Source organism: Bison bison, unplaced genomic scaffold, assembly GCF_000754665.1.
Source record: "Bison bison bison isolate TAMUID 2011002044 unplaced genomic scaffold, Bison_UMD1.0 scf7180017864472, whole genome shotgun sequence".
Classification (NCBI taxonomy): domain Eukaryota; kingdom Metazoa; phylum Chordata; class Mammalia; order Artiodactyla; family Bovidae; genus Bison; species Bison bison.
Window position 1 is genome coordinate 12,030,758 of NW_011495033.1, and position 19,462 is coordinate 12,050,219.

The 19,462-nt window shown below is 38.4% G+C and overlaps 1 protein-coding gene across 6 annotated transcripts in view; it reads left to right on the top strand.

Annotated features, from left to right (window-relative positions):
* Positions 1–19,462, top strand: part of BCAS3 (breast carcinoma amplified sequence 3) — a 591,772-nt gene that overhangs the window by 237,080 nt on the left and 335,230 nt on the right. For all 6 annotated transcript variants that reach the window (XM_010861584.1, XM_010861585.1, XM_010861586.1 and 3 more), the window contains exon 16: positions 11,187–11,337. In XM_010861584.1, coding sequence (XP_010859886.1) covers positions 11,187–11,337 — 151 coding nt within the window. The remainder of the gene's footprint in view (positions 1–11,186; positions 11,338–19,462) is intronic.

Here is a 19,462-nt window from a genome sequence, read left to right on the forward strand (position 1 = left end):
TCAAATATTAGGGGACCAAGGACGCTGATTGGAAGGCTTGTATCCCAGAACAAGAGTGGGTCCTGTGAATGGGTGATGAGAACAGAATTTGAAACTCTTGTCGGAGTCTCATCTTGTATATGTTTCTGTTGTAAAGTTTCAGAAAAATGGAGCGCCTAAAGGAGATAAGAGTGTATCCCTGGTAAGGGTCAAAAAGTGAGGGGATAATGCAGACCTCCTAAAGCTGTGCCCTCCCCTAGGGCATCATCCACTCTGCCTAGTGTCCTTTTGCTTTTTTCCACGTGAATCTCTGCCATTTTTATATTTATCCCTGCATCCCTAATGACAACAAAAGACAATGCTGCTTTATCCTCCCCCCTCTCCGTTTGGTCCACTTGTTTCCATTGTAGTTCTTAGTTTCTTATACCTTCTGTTCCTAGAATCTTCCTCGGACCGTCATTAGCAATAATCTGTAGCTTGTGCCTCTAGAAACCTGAAACAAGAAGTTTTCTCTTTCTCACTGATGTGATTCTGTTTTAAGGTACTTTCTCATCTACAACTCTGATCCCCTGATTGCATAATGTTATTTTAACTGCTCTTCGTTCACAGCATGGTAGGGTAGGGAAATTTTTTTAAAGGATGAGAAGGAAGCCTGTAATTGCATGTATGTCTTATTTTTCCTCTTCTGGTTTGCATTTAAGAAGAAATACATGTGTACACACAGATACACTGGTATTAACTTTAATATTTAACATAATCTGAGATGGTCAATAATTTCAGCTCTTGCCGGCTTTAGAGATTTCTCGTGGCTGGCAGTTTGCCACATTCACATGTTCTCACATCACTGCGTTCAGAAGCTAAGAATACCAACCTGGCAGCTTGTGTAGGGAGGGTAAAGATAAAACAGAAAGGAGTCTAGCTTCGCAGCCACATACCTGGGAGTTGTTGCTGATGTCTTTTCCACAAATGTTCAAGTTTGTCAAAGCCCAGTAAATCTTGGAAAGTTTATTTTCCTTGTAGCATCTGTGTTTTATAATGGGTCTTTTAATTTGTTTTTACTTTGTCTGCAGGGATTTCTTTTGTCCGGAGTTTTCAGACTCTGTCTTTCTTTTTTTTTTCCTGTGGAAGTGAGTCCGTTAATGATGACTGGTTTGGGAATATACCTCTGCGAGGCTGACCTGACAGGCTGCCGCTCCAGCGCAGCAACAAAGACCATTGTTATTTTCGGTCTTTACTTTTATCCTTAACTTCATCCATTTTCCCCCTGTGATTTTACAGTGTAGAGTGTGTGGGAAAACATATTTTGGCACCACGCACACATGATAAGGTGGCGTTTTGAAGTTAGCAGCATTTTTTAGTAAACAGAGATCACACCCTGTCCACCTCACACACGGACAGTGGTGCTGTGTACTCGTGAGGAGCCTGAGAGTCCTTTCCCAAAGTACTTGCAGGTATTCTTCATCCAGAAGGCAGAACGGGAGGAAGAAGAGAGCCCACAAGGTTGTTTTCGTAATTCCTTTTTCAAAAACGCCAACTTGTACAAGGAAATACAGAAAGTCAGTAGTTAAACCCCAATGTGAACTGTTCTGGCTTAGGACTTTGTAATGTTAAAAACAATAATAACCATTAACAAATAAACAACTGAAAACAGAATATCATTGCTTTAAACATCAAAGGATTTTTTGAACACTCTGATTTTTAAATGATTTTCTGTTCGCGAGTAGAATTCCTGCTTTGAGAAAACCATTTTATTGGAGCTTGGGATTTTTTTCTCTCCCCCAAGAGAACGCCGTCTATCTTGGGGACTGGTAAACCTCTAAAGGATCAAAGCTCTGGTGGATTTGGTTAAAGACCCGAAAGCCTGAAGGCTTATGGAAGTTTATCTATATAGAGTAAGCCCAAAAAACTGGGATGAGAGTTTTAGAAGAGCTTATTTTCTCATGAGATTTTTGGGACTTCCTCTGTTTGGGATGTGCCAGAAATACTGTGAGAATATCCACTCTCATGGCATTTGTCACTTACAGGTCTTATCCCAGCTGGGGTTTGTAAGTAGAATGGTGTGTGAAATATTATATGTATTTTAAAGTTTTGTGACGCCCACTACTAAAGCTGCCGTTAAACAACCTCTACTGTTTTCATTATACTTATATAGTAAAGTATAGTAGAGAATGGTTGGTGAAGGTGACATTTAGAATTGACATAGTGACTCTTCACTGACCTCAGACATTTTGAATTTTAAGGTTACTATTGTATGTGTGCTGAGAAGGTGAAATAAAGAAAGGGGCACTGCTCTCCCTCTCCGTCCAAAGGAAAGCTGAAGCATAGGCTGGAGGGACACACTTAAGCCATGTCCAAGGTTTAGGATACTATGAGTTTCTTCTGCTGAATCTCATTATAGTAAGAAGCCTCGGCTTAATGAAAAATCCTGGCTGATGTAACCGTAAGGGAGTGGCTGAAGATCTGTTCTTAAAGTTCCCAAACCTGTGCTCCTGGTCGAGTCAACCTGAGGCTAAAGCGAGTAGTGAAAGCGATAGATTCCAGCCCCTCGCTATCTTCTGAAGTACTTTGGGTCCCCTCCAAAATTAATTTTTTTTCCTATAGATCATAGGGTTGTATTTTCCTGTACTTCCTGGATATGAGAAAAAATATATTTCCTTCCTTCATTCAGCAAACATCTGTTGAGATGTCAACCGTTAGTAAGATGCTGATCCTACTCTGGAGGAGTCCTCAGTTTTTGTGGAGGATAAATCTGGAGGTTTGTTAGATTCTAGCTGCATTTCCCAAGAAAATCCATGACACAAGGAGGTGATAGAATCATCTTTAAATAAAGACTTTGAGCAAGTGAAAGGGGAAGAAAGGATCATTATACTATTTTTGTGTGAACTTTCATTTTAAAATTTGGTATATTTTTATGTATAAATCATTACATGTGAGATGATGAGATTTCTTGTCTATGTGAGTTCCCTCATTTTACTAATTCCTGAATTAATTACTCACACATCTCTCATCCATTATTTTCTAGTTGGAAACTAAAGACGGGAAGATACAAGTTCCTGCCTCTGTACTCAAAATTTGAATATTTTCCATTTAAAACAACAATAATCAAAATATCTCCTTCCTTTTTTTCCTGAGACATTTTGAGGATGTCTCTCATGGCATGCTTGCTCCCTTTAAATTCTTTAAAGTCTTTCTATCTTATTATGTTATGAATTTTAGGATTCCTGGGATTTGTTCAGCCAGGCGTAGAATAGGGCCTCATACCAATAAGGCTCCAAAAGTGTGAACTGAAAGAATGAATGTTGAATGAGTCCTTTGCCTGGTGCATTATCTCATCTTGTTAATGTCTTTTTATCCTCAAAGTCCTTAAGTCTGTGTTCTGTATCCATTACCGTGATCATTTCCTGTTAGTATACCCATTGCTTATCCCTTTCCAACAACAACAAATCTGATTCTTCGCCTCTTTAGTGAAGCTCCCCTATTGAAGATTGCCATGCTGTGCTTAGTCACTCAGTCATGTCCAACTTTGCGGCTTCATGAACTGTGGGCCACCAGGCTCCTCTGTCCATGGGGATTCTGCAGGCAAAAATAGCAGAGTGGGTTGCCATGCCCTCCACCAGGGGATCTTCCCAACCCGGGAATCAAACCCAGGTCTCTTCCCAACCCAGGAATCAAACCCAGGTCTCCTGCATTGCAGGCGGATTCTTCACCAACTGAGCCACCAAGGAAGCTCTTTGAAAGGGTAATCTTCAATAGAAGATTACCAGAGTTAGCAGCTTTCTCTCTGAGTATGCCTTTCTGAACCTTGGCGTTGTTGAACACATTTTTTTCTTTCATTAAAGCCATTTTAAATAAATTACTTGCCACATAATAAAACATAAGTCAGACACTGCCCCTATTCTTACGAACATAAAATCTACCCAGCTTACTTTACTCCTTCAGATGCACTGGGTTTCAGAGGCTCCATCATGAATACAGACACCAAGAATAAAAGCTCATAAATACTTGGGTGTCGCAAAAGACGGAGAAGGATAGGTGTGGTGTACCTTGAGGTTGTTTTTAAGCTGGTGGGGCAGTGAAGGATTTTAAGTCAACCTAACCTAACGAAACCACAAGATTTGCAGCTTCTCAGTGAAAAGCTTCACTTTCTAGAACTCTCATTGTATCTCTTAAGTTCAGTGTTCTCAAAATCGGTGCTGTTCCCTTGCTGAAGAATTTAGATACCTAAATTTAGCTACTTCCACCGCAATTGAAATATTGCTTCTAAAACTGAAATATATATTCTTCCCATTGCTTTCCATTATAATTCTCTCTCTAGTTAAGAGATTTCGTACTCTTGCTCACATCTGTGGCATCACTTTACAATCTCTGCTCTTCATGTTATCCTTCATCCTCAGAATATTTCTTCTCTCCTGCTCTTACCCATATTTTATCCATCTTTCAAAGCCTAGGTCATGTCCCATGTGCTCCCTGATATCTTCTCCAAATAATTGATCCCATGTGTACTTATTTTTAGTACTAGGCAATTAGCACTTAATTATTCCTGTTTCATGCATATTAGACTGTAAGCTTTGCAACAGCAAAGAATGCAGTCCTTACAGCGTATGGTCTTCGGCTGAGGCACTCAACAAATATTTAACTGTTGTTGTGAAATGTGTGTGTTAAACATAGGCCTTGAATTTCATTAGCTTGTGACATATTTCATGTTGTGGCCTGATTTCAGCTCCGAACAGTATTCAGAGAAATTAAAGGATACTTGCATAAGTGAGAAGATATCCCATGGTCTTGGCTTGAAAGACTTAATATGCTCAAGATAGCAACACTCCTATATTGATCAACAGAGTCAGTGCAATCTCTATTAAAATGTGAGCTGGCATTTTTGCAGATAAGGACAAAATATAGGTAGAAGCAGAAAGTTTTACTGGATATGATGATCCATCAAAAATTTGTAACAGACCACTGACTGTCTTAGAAACAAAAACAACTCAACCTGATTTTACTGTTTTTTCCTATCTTAAGTCCCTGTGAAAACAATTATTTGCTGTGACAGAGATACTTCACAATACTTATTCTTTCTTGGGAAAAGGTTTCTTGGAACAAGGGTTTTTGGAGTTTTGAAAGTTAAAGTATTATCTTCAGTGAGTTCTGTGTGTCTGTATTTAGGCGAGGATTTATGTAATGGCTATTTTAGAAACCATCCTGATATGGCAGAATTTCAAAGCATTACAGAAATCAGAAAAACAAACACAGGGATCTAAATTTTCTGATTCCATGTGGCTTGTATCTGAAGAGGACGTTGCTAATGTTACCCTGATGTCTCCGTTTACATTGCATACTCTTCTCTCTGGGAGATTTGTAGCTTATTTGAATGTTGTAGCAGTAGGCTTACAAGGTGGTGACACCAAATAATATAGAAACAATAAATGCCCAAATGGGTGCTCTGCTCTGCAGTATAGTAAGTTCCCTTCTGGTATTCTCATCTCTTATCGGTGACTATGTATATTTTATTTTTATTTTCAGATAGCAGAACAAATTGGTACAACATATCAGCTCAACAAAATTTAACTCAGTTTGTCTTTAGGCCAGGATATCAGTTGAATGGAAAAATGAGAGATCATGGATCCCGCCTTGCCTCAGACTTAAAATATCTCAGTATTGAAGTAATAGACATTGCCGGTACTATTTTGAGGATGCTGGTTAAAGAAACAAACAAAAAAAATCGAAATGCGTATTTGTAAGGTTGTAGTAAATGTCAGTTAAACTTCAGAGATTTTGTTTCATTTCCTTTCCTTTGTTTCATTTCATTATTCTGTTTTAAAACATCGTATTTTCTACCTTGCAATAAAGTTAGCTATATCATATAAATACTATGAATCATAAAGAAATATATATATATTTCTTTAAGTTGTTTATTTTTGGCTGTGGTGGGTCTTTGTTGCTGCACGGGCTTTTCTCTAGTTGTGGCAAGTGGGGGCTACTCTCTGGTTGCAGTGTGTGGGTTTCTCACTGCAGTGGCTTCTCCTCCTCCTCTTCTTTTCTTCGCAGGCTTCAGTAGTTGTGCCCTGTGGGCTCCAGAGCGCATGATCAATAGTTGTGACACACGGGGCTTAATTGCTCTGTGGTATGTGTGATCTTCCCAGATCAGGGATCAAACCTGTGTGTCCTGCATTGGCAGGCAGATTCTTTCCACTGAGCCTCCAGGGAAGTCTCATTATATTTTTGTAAGAGTAAAATATAAAAATTAAAATGTTTTTAGATTGAATTTTTATAATAAGAATGTACAAAACAAATTCATGAAGTGGAATTTATTTAAAAAAAATTCCACTTGTTAAAAGATCTGTAAGAGAACAAAAAGACAAGTCAGAACAGGGTAAGAAAATACTTGAAAATCATATCTAATAAAAGGTTTATATCCAGAATATATAAAGAACTTTTAAAATTTGAGAATAAGATCCATAAAGAATTTTTTACATTTTTATAGGCATTTGATTTTCAGCAGGGGTGCCAGGATAATCCTCTGGGTTGGGAAAGAATATCTTTTCAATAAGTAATGCTGGAACAAGTGGATATTCAGCATTCAAAAGAAGTGAAGTTGAACTTCTACCTCACATGATTTGTAAAAATTAATTCAAAATTAGAGACCTAAATGTTAGAGCTAAAAATATAAAACTCTTTGCAGAAAACATAGCTATAAATCTTTGTATGTTTGGACTGGGCAGTGTTTTTTTTTGGTATAACAACAAAAGCATAAGCAACTAAGGAAAATATAGATAAATTAGACTTCATCAAAGTTAAAAACTTGTATGTTTCAAAGCATACCATGAAGAAAGTGAAAAGATGACATAGGAAGGGGAGAAAATATTTATAAACCATGTTTTTGCTAAGGGATTTACATTCTGAGCATATGCTTAACTCTTATTTATGACTGAACAATAAAATGACAACTCAATTTTGGGCAAATGTTTTGAATAGACATTTCTCCAAGAAGTTATATAAATTAACTAAAATGCACATGAAAAAGATATTTAAAAAACGCACATCAAAACTACAATGAGATACCTCTTCACACCCACTAGGATGGATAAAATAAAAATGATAGACCATAACAAGTAGTATTGAGGATGTGGAAAATTTGGGGCCCTCATACACTGGTGTGGCCACAGTTTATCAGTTCCTCAAAAGGTTAAATATAGACCTAACTGTTCCACTCCTAGTCATATGAACCCTAGAAAATTGGAAGCCCAAGTCCACATAAATACCTATGTACTAATGTTCATAGAAGCGTTATTCATAGTAGCCTGTTAAAACAACCCAAATATTCGTCAGCTGGTATAAGTGTGGTATATCCATACAGTGCAATATTATTCAGCCATTAAAAGGAATGAACTGTTGACACGTGGTACAATGTGGATAAACATTGAAAACATAATTGAGAAAAGCACTCACAAAAGGCCACATTGTATGGTTCCATTTATATGAATTATCCAGAACAGACAAATCTACAGAAACTGGACAGATTCCTGTATCAAAAGCTGATGGGTAGGGAAAAAGAAGAGTGACCGCTAAGGGTATGGACTTTCTTTTTTGGGTGATGAAAATGTTCTGAAATTAGATAGCGATCCTAGCATCATTCTGTAGAATATACCAAATACCATAGAACTGTATACTTCAAAAGGATCTATCTTCTGGTGTGTGAATTATATTTCAGCAAAAATATTAACCCAGTTTTTTAAATTGGCAAAAGCTTTACATAGGTATTTTACCAAAGAAAATAAATGGATGACAGATAAGTTCATGAACCAAAACAACAGCAACCTGATCAGCCCATATTTGGCCAACACCCATATTTGGCTTGGAGAAGGCAATGGCACCCCACTCCAGTACTCTTGCCTGGAAAATCCCATGGATGGAGGAGCCTGGTGGGCTGCAGTCCATGGGGTCTTGAAGAGTTAGACATGACTGAGTGCCTTCACTTTCACTTTTCACTTTCCTGCATTGGAGAAGGCAATGGCACCCCACTCCAGTGTTCTTGCCTGGAGAATCCCAGGGACGGGGGAGCCTGGTGGACTGTCGTCTATGGGGTCACACAGAGTCGGACACGACTGAAGCGACTTAGCAGCAGCAGCTGCATATTTGACCAGAATAGCTGAAATCAAAATGAGTGACAACACCAAATTCTACTGTGGATACAGAAGAACTGGAAGTGTCGGATTTTGCTGGTGGGAATGTGAATGGATCATCTCCTTTGTCAAAGTGTTTTGCATTTTCTCATCACCTTAAACATAAAATTATTATCTCCATGTAAACATTCATGTACTATGATCAGCAACTCCATTCCTAGATATATATTTTAAAAAACTTCAGTTCAGTCGTCTCCTACTCTTTGCAACCCCGTGGACTGCAGCACGCCAGGCCTCTCTATCCCTCATCAACTGCTGGAGTTTACTCAGGCTCATGTCCATTGAGTCACTGATGCCATCCAGTCATTTCATTCTCTGTCATCCCCTTCTCCTCTCACCTTCAATCTTTCCCAGCATCAGGGTCTTTTCAAACGAGTCTGCTCTTTGCATCAGGTGGCCTAAAGATTGGAGTTTCAGCTTCAACATCAGTCCTTCCAATGAATGTTCAGGACTGATTTCCTTTAGTATTGACTTGTTTGATCGCCTTGCAGTCTAAGGGACTCTCAAGAGGCTTCTCCAACACCACCGTTCAAAAGCATCAGTTCTTCAGTGCTTAGCTTTCTTTATAGTCCAGCTATCACATCCATCCGTGACTACTGGAAAAACCATAGCCTTGACTAGATGGACCTTTGTTGGTAGAGTAATGTCTCTGCTTTTTAATATGCTGTCTAGATTGGACATAACTTTTCTTCCAAGGACCAAGCGTCTTTTTATTTCATGGCTGCAGTCACCATCTGCAGTGATTTTGGAGCTCCCTAAAATAAAGTCTGCCACTGTTTCCACTGTTTCTCCATCTATTTGCCATGAAGTGATGAGCCCGGATGCCATGGTCTTTGTTTTCTGAATGTTGAGCTTTAAGCCAACTTTTTCACTCTCCTCTTTCACTTTCGTCAAGAGGCTCTTTAGTTCTTCTTCACTTTCTGCCATAAGGGTGGTGTCATCTGCGTATCTGAGGTTATTGATATTTCTCCCAGCAGTCTTGATTCCAGCTTGTGCTTCATCCAGCCCAGTGTTTCTCATGATGTACTCTGCATGTAAGTTAAATAAGTAGGGTGACAATATACAGCCTTGATGTACTCCTTTTCCTATTTGGAACCCGTCTGTTGTTCCATGTCCAGGTCTAACTATTGCTTCCTGATCTGCACATAGGTTTCTCAAGAGGCAGGTCAGGTGATCTGGTATTCCCATCTCTTTCAGAATTTTCCACAGTTTATTGTGATGCACACAGTAAAAGGCTTTGGCATAGTCAATAAAGCAGAAATAGATGTTTTTCTGGAACTCTTTTGCTTCTTTGATGATCTAGCAGATGTTGGCAGTTTGATCTCTGTTTCCTCTGCCTTTTTTAAAACCAGCTTGAACATCTGGAAGTTCACAGTTCATGTATTGTTGAAGCCTGGCTTGGAGAATTTTGAGCATTACTTTACTAGCGTGTGAGATGAGTGCAATTGTGCTGTAGTTTGAGCATTCTTTGGCATTGCCTTTCTTAGGGATTGAAATGAAAACTGACCTTTTCCATTCGTGTGGCCACTGCTGAGTTTTCCAGATTTGCTGGCATATTGAGTGCAGCACTTTCACACCATCATCTTTCAGGATTTGAAATAGCTGGAATTCCATCACTTCCACTAGCTTTGTTCTTAGTGCTGCCTCCTAAGGCCCACTTGACTTCACATTCCGGGATGTCTGGCTCTAGGTGATTATCTGGGTCGTGAAGATCTTCTTTGTACAGTTCTTGTGTGTATTCTTGCCACCTCTTCTTAATATCTTCTGCTTCTGTTAGGTCCATACCATTTCTGTCCTTTATTGTGCCCATCTTTGCATGAAATGTTCCCTTGGTATCTCTTATTTTGTTGAAGAGATCTCTAGTCTTTCCCATTCTGTTGTTTCCCTCTATTTCTTTGTGCACTGATCGCTGAGGAAGGCTTTCTTATCTCTCCTTGCTATTCTTTGGAACTCTGCATTCAAATGGGTATATCTTTCCTTTTCTCCTTTGAATGTAATAAAGCTTACATTCATACAAAAACTTGTGCAGAAATGTTTATGGCAGCTTTATTTGTAATAACCAAAGCTGGAAACAAATGTCCTTTTGCCAATGACTGGATAAACAAACTGTAGTACTTCCATACAATGAGATTATATTCGGAAATAAAAAGGAAGGAATTGATACCTGTAGGAAAATGTAGAGTGATTGAATCTCAGATGCTTACTGGCAAGTGAAAGAGGTAAGACTCAGTGTGGTACATCATTTATAGAACATTCTGGAAAATGCAAAGCCATGGAATGGGAGAAAAGGTAAGTACCTAAGAGGAATTTTGCTTATTGGTGAGATGAGAGTAATGTCTCTCTATGCAGATCAGATTTTATTTCAGTTTGTTTTTCCTGGTTGTTAGTGAGCCATAGTTCTTATTCTTTTTATTTTTTTATATTAATGTGGTCATAAAATAAAGGGTTGATTCATAATTTTTAATTTTATGGTGGGTAGTGGTACATTTTGGGAGGCAGGCAATGTTTTTGCTTGTTGATTTTGGTCAGTTTCATCCTGTGTCTCTCATGGTATTCTCTGGGGATATACATCCTTATGTCTCATGTTTCTTCTGCCCTCTGGAGGCTTTGTAGGTTGCCATGGCTGGAATATTCTTCCCCTCTGACTCCCTAGCTTGTTTAAGGAAACGTTCCATGCTTCCTTTAGACTAATTTAGACCTTTTCATTTTTTTTTCTCGTACTATCTTATATTTCTTTGTAACACCACAAAATTCAGTTTTATACCAATTATTTGTATAACCATTTAACATCTATCCAATTCTGTATCCTCCAAACCTCCATCCTCAAAGACTATAGTCTCTGTTCATAGTCAAGTCATGTTTGGTATTACCAGAGTCCTTTTTTTTTCCCCCCTTCCATAGAGTCTTGATTCTTTTAGAATCATGTCTGCCTTTGATAATTTTCTTAAAATATTAGTGGAGCCAGTGTAAATCCTGTCAGAGAAGGAAACTTCTCTTGGTGATGCTTTTCTTTCTTTTTTCTCTTTATAGGGAAGCTCAACAGCCAAGACTCCTACAATAATTTTGCCAACAACAACCCTGGCAACCCTCGACTCTCTCCTCTTCCCAGCCTGATGGTGTTGATGCCTCTCGCCCAAATCAAGCAGCCAATGACACTTGGTACCATCACCAAACGAACAGGGTAAGGCCTCAGGCTTGATACTTTTTAAATAGCTATTTTAGAGGATTAAATACATAAAAATAAAGCATACTTTTTCTTTGGGTGGTTTTGATTATGTTCTTTATTCCCAGCCCACATGAGGCTTAATGTCAGTTGATTAAGTCCAAAGTATAGAATGTGTGCAAACACGTTCATGCACAAGCATGTACACACACACTCATAGAGAAAAACAAAGCAGCAACAAGTTGTGGGAACTCGTATTGGCTAATGAAAACCAGATCCATCTCTTCAATCTTGTAGTTCCTGCCTTGTGGCTTTGTCCGAAAGTAGTACAGTTTCATTTTCTTGATTTTGTGGACATGATTTGGATTTATAATGGCCCCCAAATTTTGACTAAGGAGAGAGAACTTAATATGACAACCGTGCTTCTGATACTTTGAAAAAGCATCTATATTGAGGTACCACTTACATATAATAATCTGTCATTATTGTTGTGCTAGGTGGTAAAGTGCTGACATGAGATACTTGTGTAAGAAGAAATACTCATTCTCAAGGACCAGGCCTTTGAGCTCCAGATTTCACTGTGACACTGAAATTGACCCTCTGACTAGTGGAGTGGTGTTTTCCTATAAAGTGAGCCTATTTTGAATGTAGAAATTGAGTTTGTGGTATATTAAGGGGGGAAAAAAAAGAAGCTGGGAAACAGCAAACCTAGCTCCAAAATCTGACATCTTGTGATACAAATCATTTGGCTATATTTTTAAAACTTGATTTCAGCTTTTTAACCCTTCAGTAGTAGCTTAAGTAGAATTTTTACTTCCCTTTCCTCTTTTAGTTTCTTTATTTTAAAATAAATAAGAGTGACTACAAATAGTAAAGGGGTTACGAACTTAAATTTACAGATAGCTGGCTTTTTTCTTTAGATAATGATACATTTCTGGGATATAGAATCAAACAAAAATGAGACTAAATCTTGAATCATAATCTTAGTATTTTTTCATTCACAGACGTCAGTATATAATTGTAACTTTTTTGGTCTGTCTTTCCTGAATATAGGTGAAAGAACACTCAAAATTGTTCCTCATGATTTTAATTTTATTTCTAAGATGGTGACTAAAGTTCTGTGCCTGAAATTGTGTGATGTTGGAATTTAATTCAAACTATTTGTGGGGAGGATTAGCAAATGAGTTTTCTGGGGGCTTCCCTGGTGGCTCAGATGGTAAAGAATCCACCTGCAGTACAGGAGACCCAAGTTTGATCCCTGGGTTAGGAAGATCCCCTGGAGAAGGGAATGGCTACCCACTCCAGTATTCTTGCCTGGAGAATTCCATGGACAGAGAAGCCTGGTGGGCTCTAGGGGGTCTCATAGAGTTGGTCCGTTGGGACTCATAGAGTTGGTTATGACTGAGTGACTAATACACACTTAGAAAGTGAGTTTACTTTTGCATATATTTGAAACTTTCCATGATAAAAAGATAAAAAAACTCCATCACACGTCTTTTACTCTCTCTCTTGCTATTCTTTCTGTGTGTCCTTAGATGGGTAGAAACTATTTATTATCTAGTCTCTTCCTAAGCTACCATACTGTATGAACTTAGATAACTTTTATGTTTCCTTTTCTTTTTAAAAACTTGATTATAGTTCCTAGATTTTTTAGAGCATGTGTATTATGTTCCTTGTATCCTAGATAATTTAATAATTATTAATGAATTAAGTGATAGGAATTTTAATTGTGTGCTTTGAAATTAATATTAGTTTAAGGTACATGTATCATATTTTTTGCTGGGCTTTTATCTCAGTTCTTAAACCCTTTTATTTTTGCCAAATTTTAAAATTCTTTTTAGCATGTCCTTTCTTATAGTGTTTAGAGAGAAAAATTAATATTTGTCCCATAATGAGTACTTGCCTTTTAATTTCCAAAATTTTGATAGAGATTCATTTAGATTTACTGGGGAAAAAAATGTTATTAAACCCGTAAAAGGAATTCCTGGGGAGGGATGTGGGAGGGAGAATCAGGTTGGAGGGACACATATGCAACCGAGGGTGATTCATGTTGATGTATGGCAAAAACCACCACAATATTGTAAAGAAAGTATCTTCCAATTAAGATAAATCAATTATTTTAATAAAAAAGGGAATTGCTGCATGCCCAGATTTTCCAAATGTTAACAGTTTAATGAATTTGCCTTATTTATCTTTTCTCACTCCATACACATGCACTCACATACATACACATCCACCAAAAACTCATTTTATTAGGTTTTTTCTTCCATATGCCTGTTGTCTATAATGAATTCTTTACTTGTGGCAGAGCTTTAGTGCTCCGTAAATTACCCCATCCACTCTTTTTTTTCCCCTCCCCTCCTACTATTTTCCTCTTCCTACTAACACAGATTACCATGACAAAAAACACTTTGATGATAGTATTCATAACTTATGCAGGTCACTGCTAGATTATAAGACCTAATACTCTTAAACCATTTTCTGAAGGGTTTGTTGACTGTATTCAGAAATTGCTATTGTGACATTACTTATAATTCTTTGTTGTTCAGTCTTTAAGTCATGTCCGACTCTTTGCGACCCCATGGACTGCAGCATGCCAGGCTTCCCTGCCCTTGTCTGTATAATTCTTACAGTACTGTTTGGTCATAGAATTTTCAGAGTGTAGTTTGTGGTTTTACTGTCTCAACACTTAGCATTTTCATTGACATACATGTATTTTGACTAACCAAAAGTAGTACTTGTTTTGGGAGAGTAAGCTAGTCCTTGAATTTCCATTTTTGACATAAGGTGATTTGAAGCACATCCCAAAGCACATCTAATGGTTTGAATCATTAGATTTCTCCCGTTAGATTTTATGATTTACATTAATTTCATTTTTATTTAAATTTTTTTTTTTTTTTTAACTCTGACCAGTTCTTAAGCCAGAGAAGGCAGTGGCACCCCACTCCAGTACTCTTGCCTGGAGAATCCCAGGGACGGGGGAGCCTGGTGGGCTGCCGTCTATGGGGTCGCACAGAGTCAGACATGACTGAAGCGACTTAGCAGCAGCAGCAGCAGTTCTTAAGCTGCAGTTAGCTCACTTGCATTATTTCCATCAAGTTTTATTGTGTTTCCTGAGGATTTTGATTACCACATTAAGGTCACCAGAGTGATGAGCAAATAGTCTTTTAATTTTCCAGGTCATTGTGGAAATCCTAATTTACTCTAACTTTGCTTCAGTGAAATGCGTTTTCTAGCATTTAAAAAATAAAGCTTATAGATATATTTGACATTAATTATGTAGAAAGAGAACACAGAGCTGACTCATTTATAGGCATTAAGTTCCAATACACCTAATATTATATCTAGTTACAAATGTATATTCCATGTCCTAGATATTTGCCATAATGGCATAAAATAAATATTAAAAAATACATTCTAGCATAGAGATTTCCAAGGATTGCTTAGGATCCTATATTTAAATAACCAAATTTAGATGGAAACCTCAACCCAAACCTTCAGGGGATAGACGTGTGCTTACCACGCTTCACATCTGCCCCCTTATTTATAGAAAGATACATCCCTGAAAGCCTGTGCAGTGTCAGGGACCATCTGTCTTACTCAAAGACATTTGCAAGGCCAGTAGAACTGCAAATGGCAGAAGACAGATGTATTTACACCTTCATGTTCTGTACCTTGAAGCAGCACTGGGAGGAAATAAGGCCTATTTTGGCAACAGCTGTTGCTCAGCCCAACTGCGGTATACGCTGATGAAGGCGAAAGATGTGCTAGGAATTATTCGGTTTAATAGCCGCTCATTCAAACAAAACCCATTTCTTCCAGTCTAAGACTAGAGGATTGGAAAGGCCTCCATCCTGTTTTTATCATGTGTAAATCAGCATAGGTCTCATCTTTTAAAAGTGAAAGTGGGTGCCAAGGGATCGCTCCTTGTTTTGGAGTGTAAATTTTTTGTAGTAGGAACGAAGCAATAGCTCATAGATGTTTGACTGAATTAATGGATCAAATACGTGATGAAGGGTTTTTTAAATGCTTTCTATGTAAAAACTTACTAAATAGACAATTTTTCATCAGTATGCTTAATTTTACATACATTAAATCTAAAATTATTGACACATACATCATTTTGTGGGCACAAGCAGGGAACAGGACATTTCAAAAAGTGGTCAGAGAGATTTCCCTGGTAGTCCAGTGGCTAAGACTCCACATTCCCAGTGCAGGGGCCTGGGTTGGATCCCTAGTCAGGGAACTAAATCCCACATGCTGCAACCAAGAGTTCACAAGCCGCAGCTAAAGATCCTGCGTTCTGCAACCAAGATCGAAGATCTCAGATGCCTCAACTAGACCCTGCACAGCCAAATAAATAAACAAATACATTTTTTTAAAGTGGTCTTAGTAATTTCATGGGAATAAAAAATATAGAAATTGGGAATGAAGTTACTTCTTGCCCTTCACTAGCTGACATGTTTAGTGAAGTAACCTGATACGATTTGTTGTCTTTCACTGGTTTTCTTAAATCGAGCAGCTTCCTGCTACTTCCTCTCTCCACCATGTTTGTATGTATTCATTTTTTTGTGAACAGTTTGAGCTAGGTATTAGGAACCTTGGGCCTGACTCTGGAGAGGTAGCCTAGGGAATATAGTGAAAGAATATCATCTTAGGAGTCTGAAGCTCCATCTTCTTATCTTGGTTCTGCCATTTCCAGTGTGCCTACGTAATTTCGTCATCCGAGGTATATTTGTATGTATGGATTGTAACCTGTCAGCCTTACAGTGTATGAGTTTCCAACAGGTGCTCTATTAAGTACTTTCTAAGCCTCATTCATTGCTGTTCCCTAGGCCAGTGCTTCACAGGAGCTTCATTTAGGAAACATAGATGATTGTTCTTCTTTAGAAATGGAAGCATTTAATAGCATTTATTTGATTATCTCTAGTTGAAATCTGTAGACCAAATCTGCCATCAGAGTTTGCTAAGTGAATAACTGACATTGGCATATAGTCCTTGAGGAAGGTTTGTTCCTCTTTCTAATTCACTTTGGTCTGCCTTGGCTTATTTAGACACTTTGACCTAAGCCTCAAATCTTATAGGTGAAGTCTGAAGAATTAAATGGGAAAGATTTGGAAAAAGACACCCCTCCACCCCCCGCCCAGTTACAGTGGTGGTGGTTTTTCAGTCACTAAGTTGTGTCCCACACAAAAAAAGTGATGGTCAACTCTGTGACCCAGTGGACTGCAACACGCCAGGCTCCCCTGTCCTTGACTATCTCCCTTGAGTTTGCTCAAACTTGTATCCACTGAGTTGGTGATGCTGTCTAACCATCTGATTCTCTGGCACCCTCTTCTCCTGTTGCGTTCAGTTTTTCCCAGCATCAGGATGTGTTCCAATGAGTTGGCTCTTTGCATCAGGTGGCCAAAGTAATGGAACTTCAGCATCAGTATCAGTCCTTCCAATGAACATTCAGGGTTGATTTCCTTTAGGATTGACTGGTTTGATCTCCTTGTAGTCCGGATGGTAATTCTCCACTTCCTAGTCCTGTCTTATCTATGTATTATTTCTTGATAACTAAGCTATAAATGTTTCATTCCAGATATAAAATAACTAGCAATGTATATTTTCATTAGGGTGGATATTTCTACATGTGCAATATACATGCACAGTTTGAGTTTCCAGTTTTTGTACTAAGTCAGTAGAGTACTTAAGCCATTCCATACTTTGTTCCCTTTTACCATAAATCTGTTAATTTTGGGGAGTGGAAATAAGGAGGAGATTATGTCTCCTGTATAATGTATTACAAGTCAGCAAGCATTATTTTCTATGGAAATTTGGAAATCTGTGTGTGCTATTCTAGTCTCTCTTCTGCCACATCTGGCGGAAATTGAACAAGAGAGTTTTTTTCTGATGAAAATCTTGAGCTTGTAGTTTAAATTTGCATGTTGAATATATCTCAGATTAGAAAATTCACCTGGATATTTCAGCTTGAATTTGCCTTCAGAACAATAATTTGAGAGCCAGTAGTGCCATAGGTCTCTTTAGTAGTTAAATTAATGAAAAATTTAGAGTAATACTTGAAAATGATATGAGGACTAACTTGCTTGTATGCACATGGGGAATGTGAGTCCATCAAAGTTACTGTTTAACACGATGGGGTGTAGGGTGTAGTACAGTCATTGGGGTTCCTGGAATGTGGTGTTAAGACTATATGGCTTTTCTTTACTATTTTACAGATAGTGTTGTACAGCCCTTTCTCTGTTCAGTATGTTTAATATTTATATGGGCTCATTCTTATGTCTGTTAAGTGACAGTGCTTGAATTCTCATAGGACATGATTAGTTGGAAAGTGGAACTTTCAGAATTTTTTGTTTGTTTTTAATTGGAGAATAATTGCTTTACATTGTTGTGTTAGTTTCTGTTGTACAACAGTGTCAATCAGCTATAAGTATACATATATATATGGGGAGATATATCTATCTATCTCCCCTCTCTCTTGAGTCTCCCTTCCACTCCCCCCATCCCACCCGTCTAGGTTGTCACAGAGCACAGAGCACCAAGCTGAGCTCCCTGTGTTGTATAGCAAGTTCCCACTAGCTGTCTCTTTTACACATGGTAGTGAATATGTCACTGCTTCTCTCTCAATTCATCCCACCCTCTCCTTTCTTTGCTGTTTTTTAGATGCCAACTATTCTTTAACTCTGAAGATGGTGAAATCTAATTATTATTACTGCCTTTTAGCAGCAGAGTCAGGTTATAAAGGGTTTTACCATGTTCAAATAAAATCTGATTTTATTTTCCTCTTAACATTTGAACAGTCTTTTTATTAGTCTTATTTTCAGCTAGGAAGACCAAAGCTTATGTGGTACTGTGTGGCCTTTAAAAAAATGAATCAGAGTTTAAAGAGTTGCATAGTATTAATGATTTGATATGGGGCCTCCCAGGCAGCACTAGTGGTAAAGAAACCCACTTGCCAGTTCAAGGGACATAAAAGACATGGGTTCGATCCCTGGGTTGGGAAGATCCCCTGGAGGAGGGCACAGCAACCCACTCCAGTATTCTTGCCTGGAGACTCCCATGGACAGAGGAGCCTGGCGGGCTACAGTCCATAGGGTCAAAAAGAATTGGACACAGTTGAAGTGACTTAGCACGCAGGCACACAGTGATTTGATATATAGCACAATTCTTTCTTGTCTTCTGAGAATCTCCAGAAGAAACACTTTGAGAACCAGTGTCAGTTAATGCTGGACTGGTATTTCTGATTTGTAGTCTCTTGGCCAACCCTGATGTTTTCCAATCAGAATTCAGCTTCAGCAGGACATAATCATGACTAAGTGGAGAGTTTTATATGGATTGCTCAGCCTGCTGAAACTTATTAGTGTTTGGAAATATACACATTCTTAACACCTGAATATGATAATTGGAGTTGCATTTGTTAATGCAGACCATTTTAATTCAGCATACACTCTGCCTCACGTGCTGTTTTCCTCCTTCAAACCACCCCTTGTAAAACTACAGCTGCGGGATTTTGGAGGGGAAAGCCATAGGTGAAGACAGCTGGATCATGGACTTGGCCTTTGTGACTTTTTATTTTCATTCTTTCACTACTGAGAAAAGATGAGGCGGGCACATTTCAAAAGAACAGCTGACACTCCCCATACCAAGTCAGTGATCACATCAGTCACTCTAATTCTTTGGTGTTTATGGGTCTTCTTTTCCATGTATGTGGCGGAGATCCCGTTTGTAGGAGCAGCTAAGAAGTGGGTGAGTATAGACTGGGATCATGCCAGAAAGGAGGCCTCACCTGTTTCCCCCTTCCCCTGTCTTCTCCTTGAGCTGGGCCAGTCTCTAGATTCTTCTTTGGCCAAAGAAGGATGACTTCTAATGCATCCAGCTGAATTACACTGTGAACAGTGAGAGCCGTGTTGTGTTTAAGCTTGACCATGCTGCTGTTCACTGCATGCCTGCTCACTGCAGTGTCTAGAGAGTGAGAGTTAACAGTGCGTTTGGGGATTGTGAAGTTGTGGAAATCTCTTGCTGGTAACATGCTGCTATTGCCTGGGAAGGAGAATCTAGCAGTTTTTTTTTTTTTTTAAGTGTTTAATTTGTTCGGCTAATATGTTACTTTTTATACATAAGGAAATTTAAACTTGGTAAA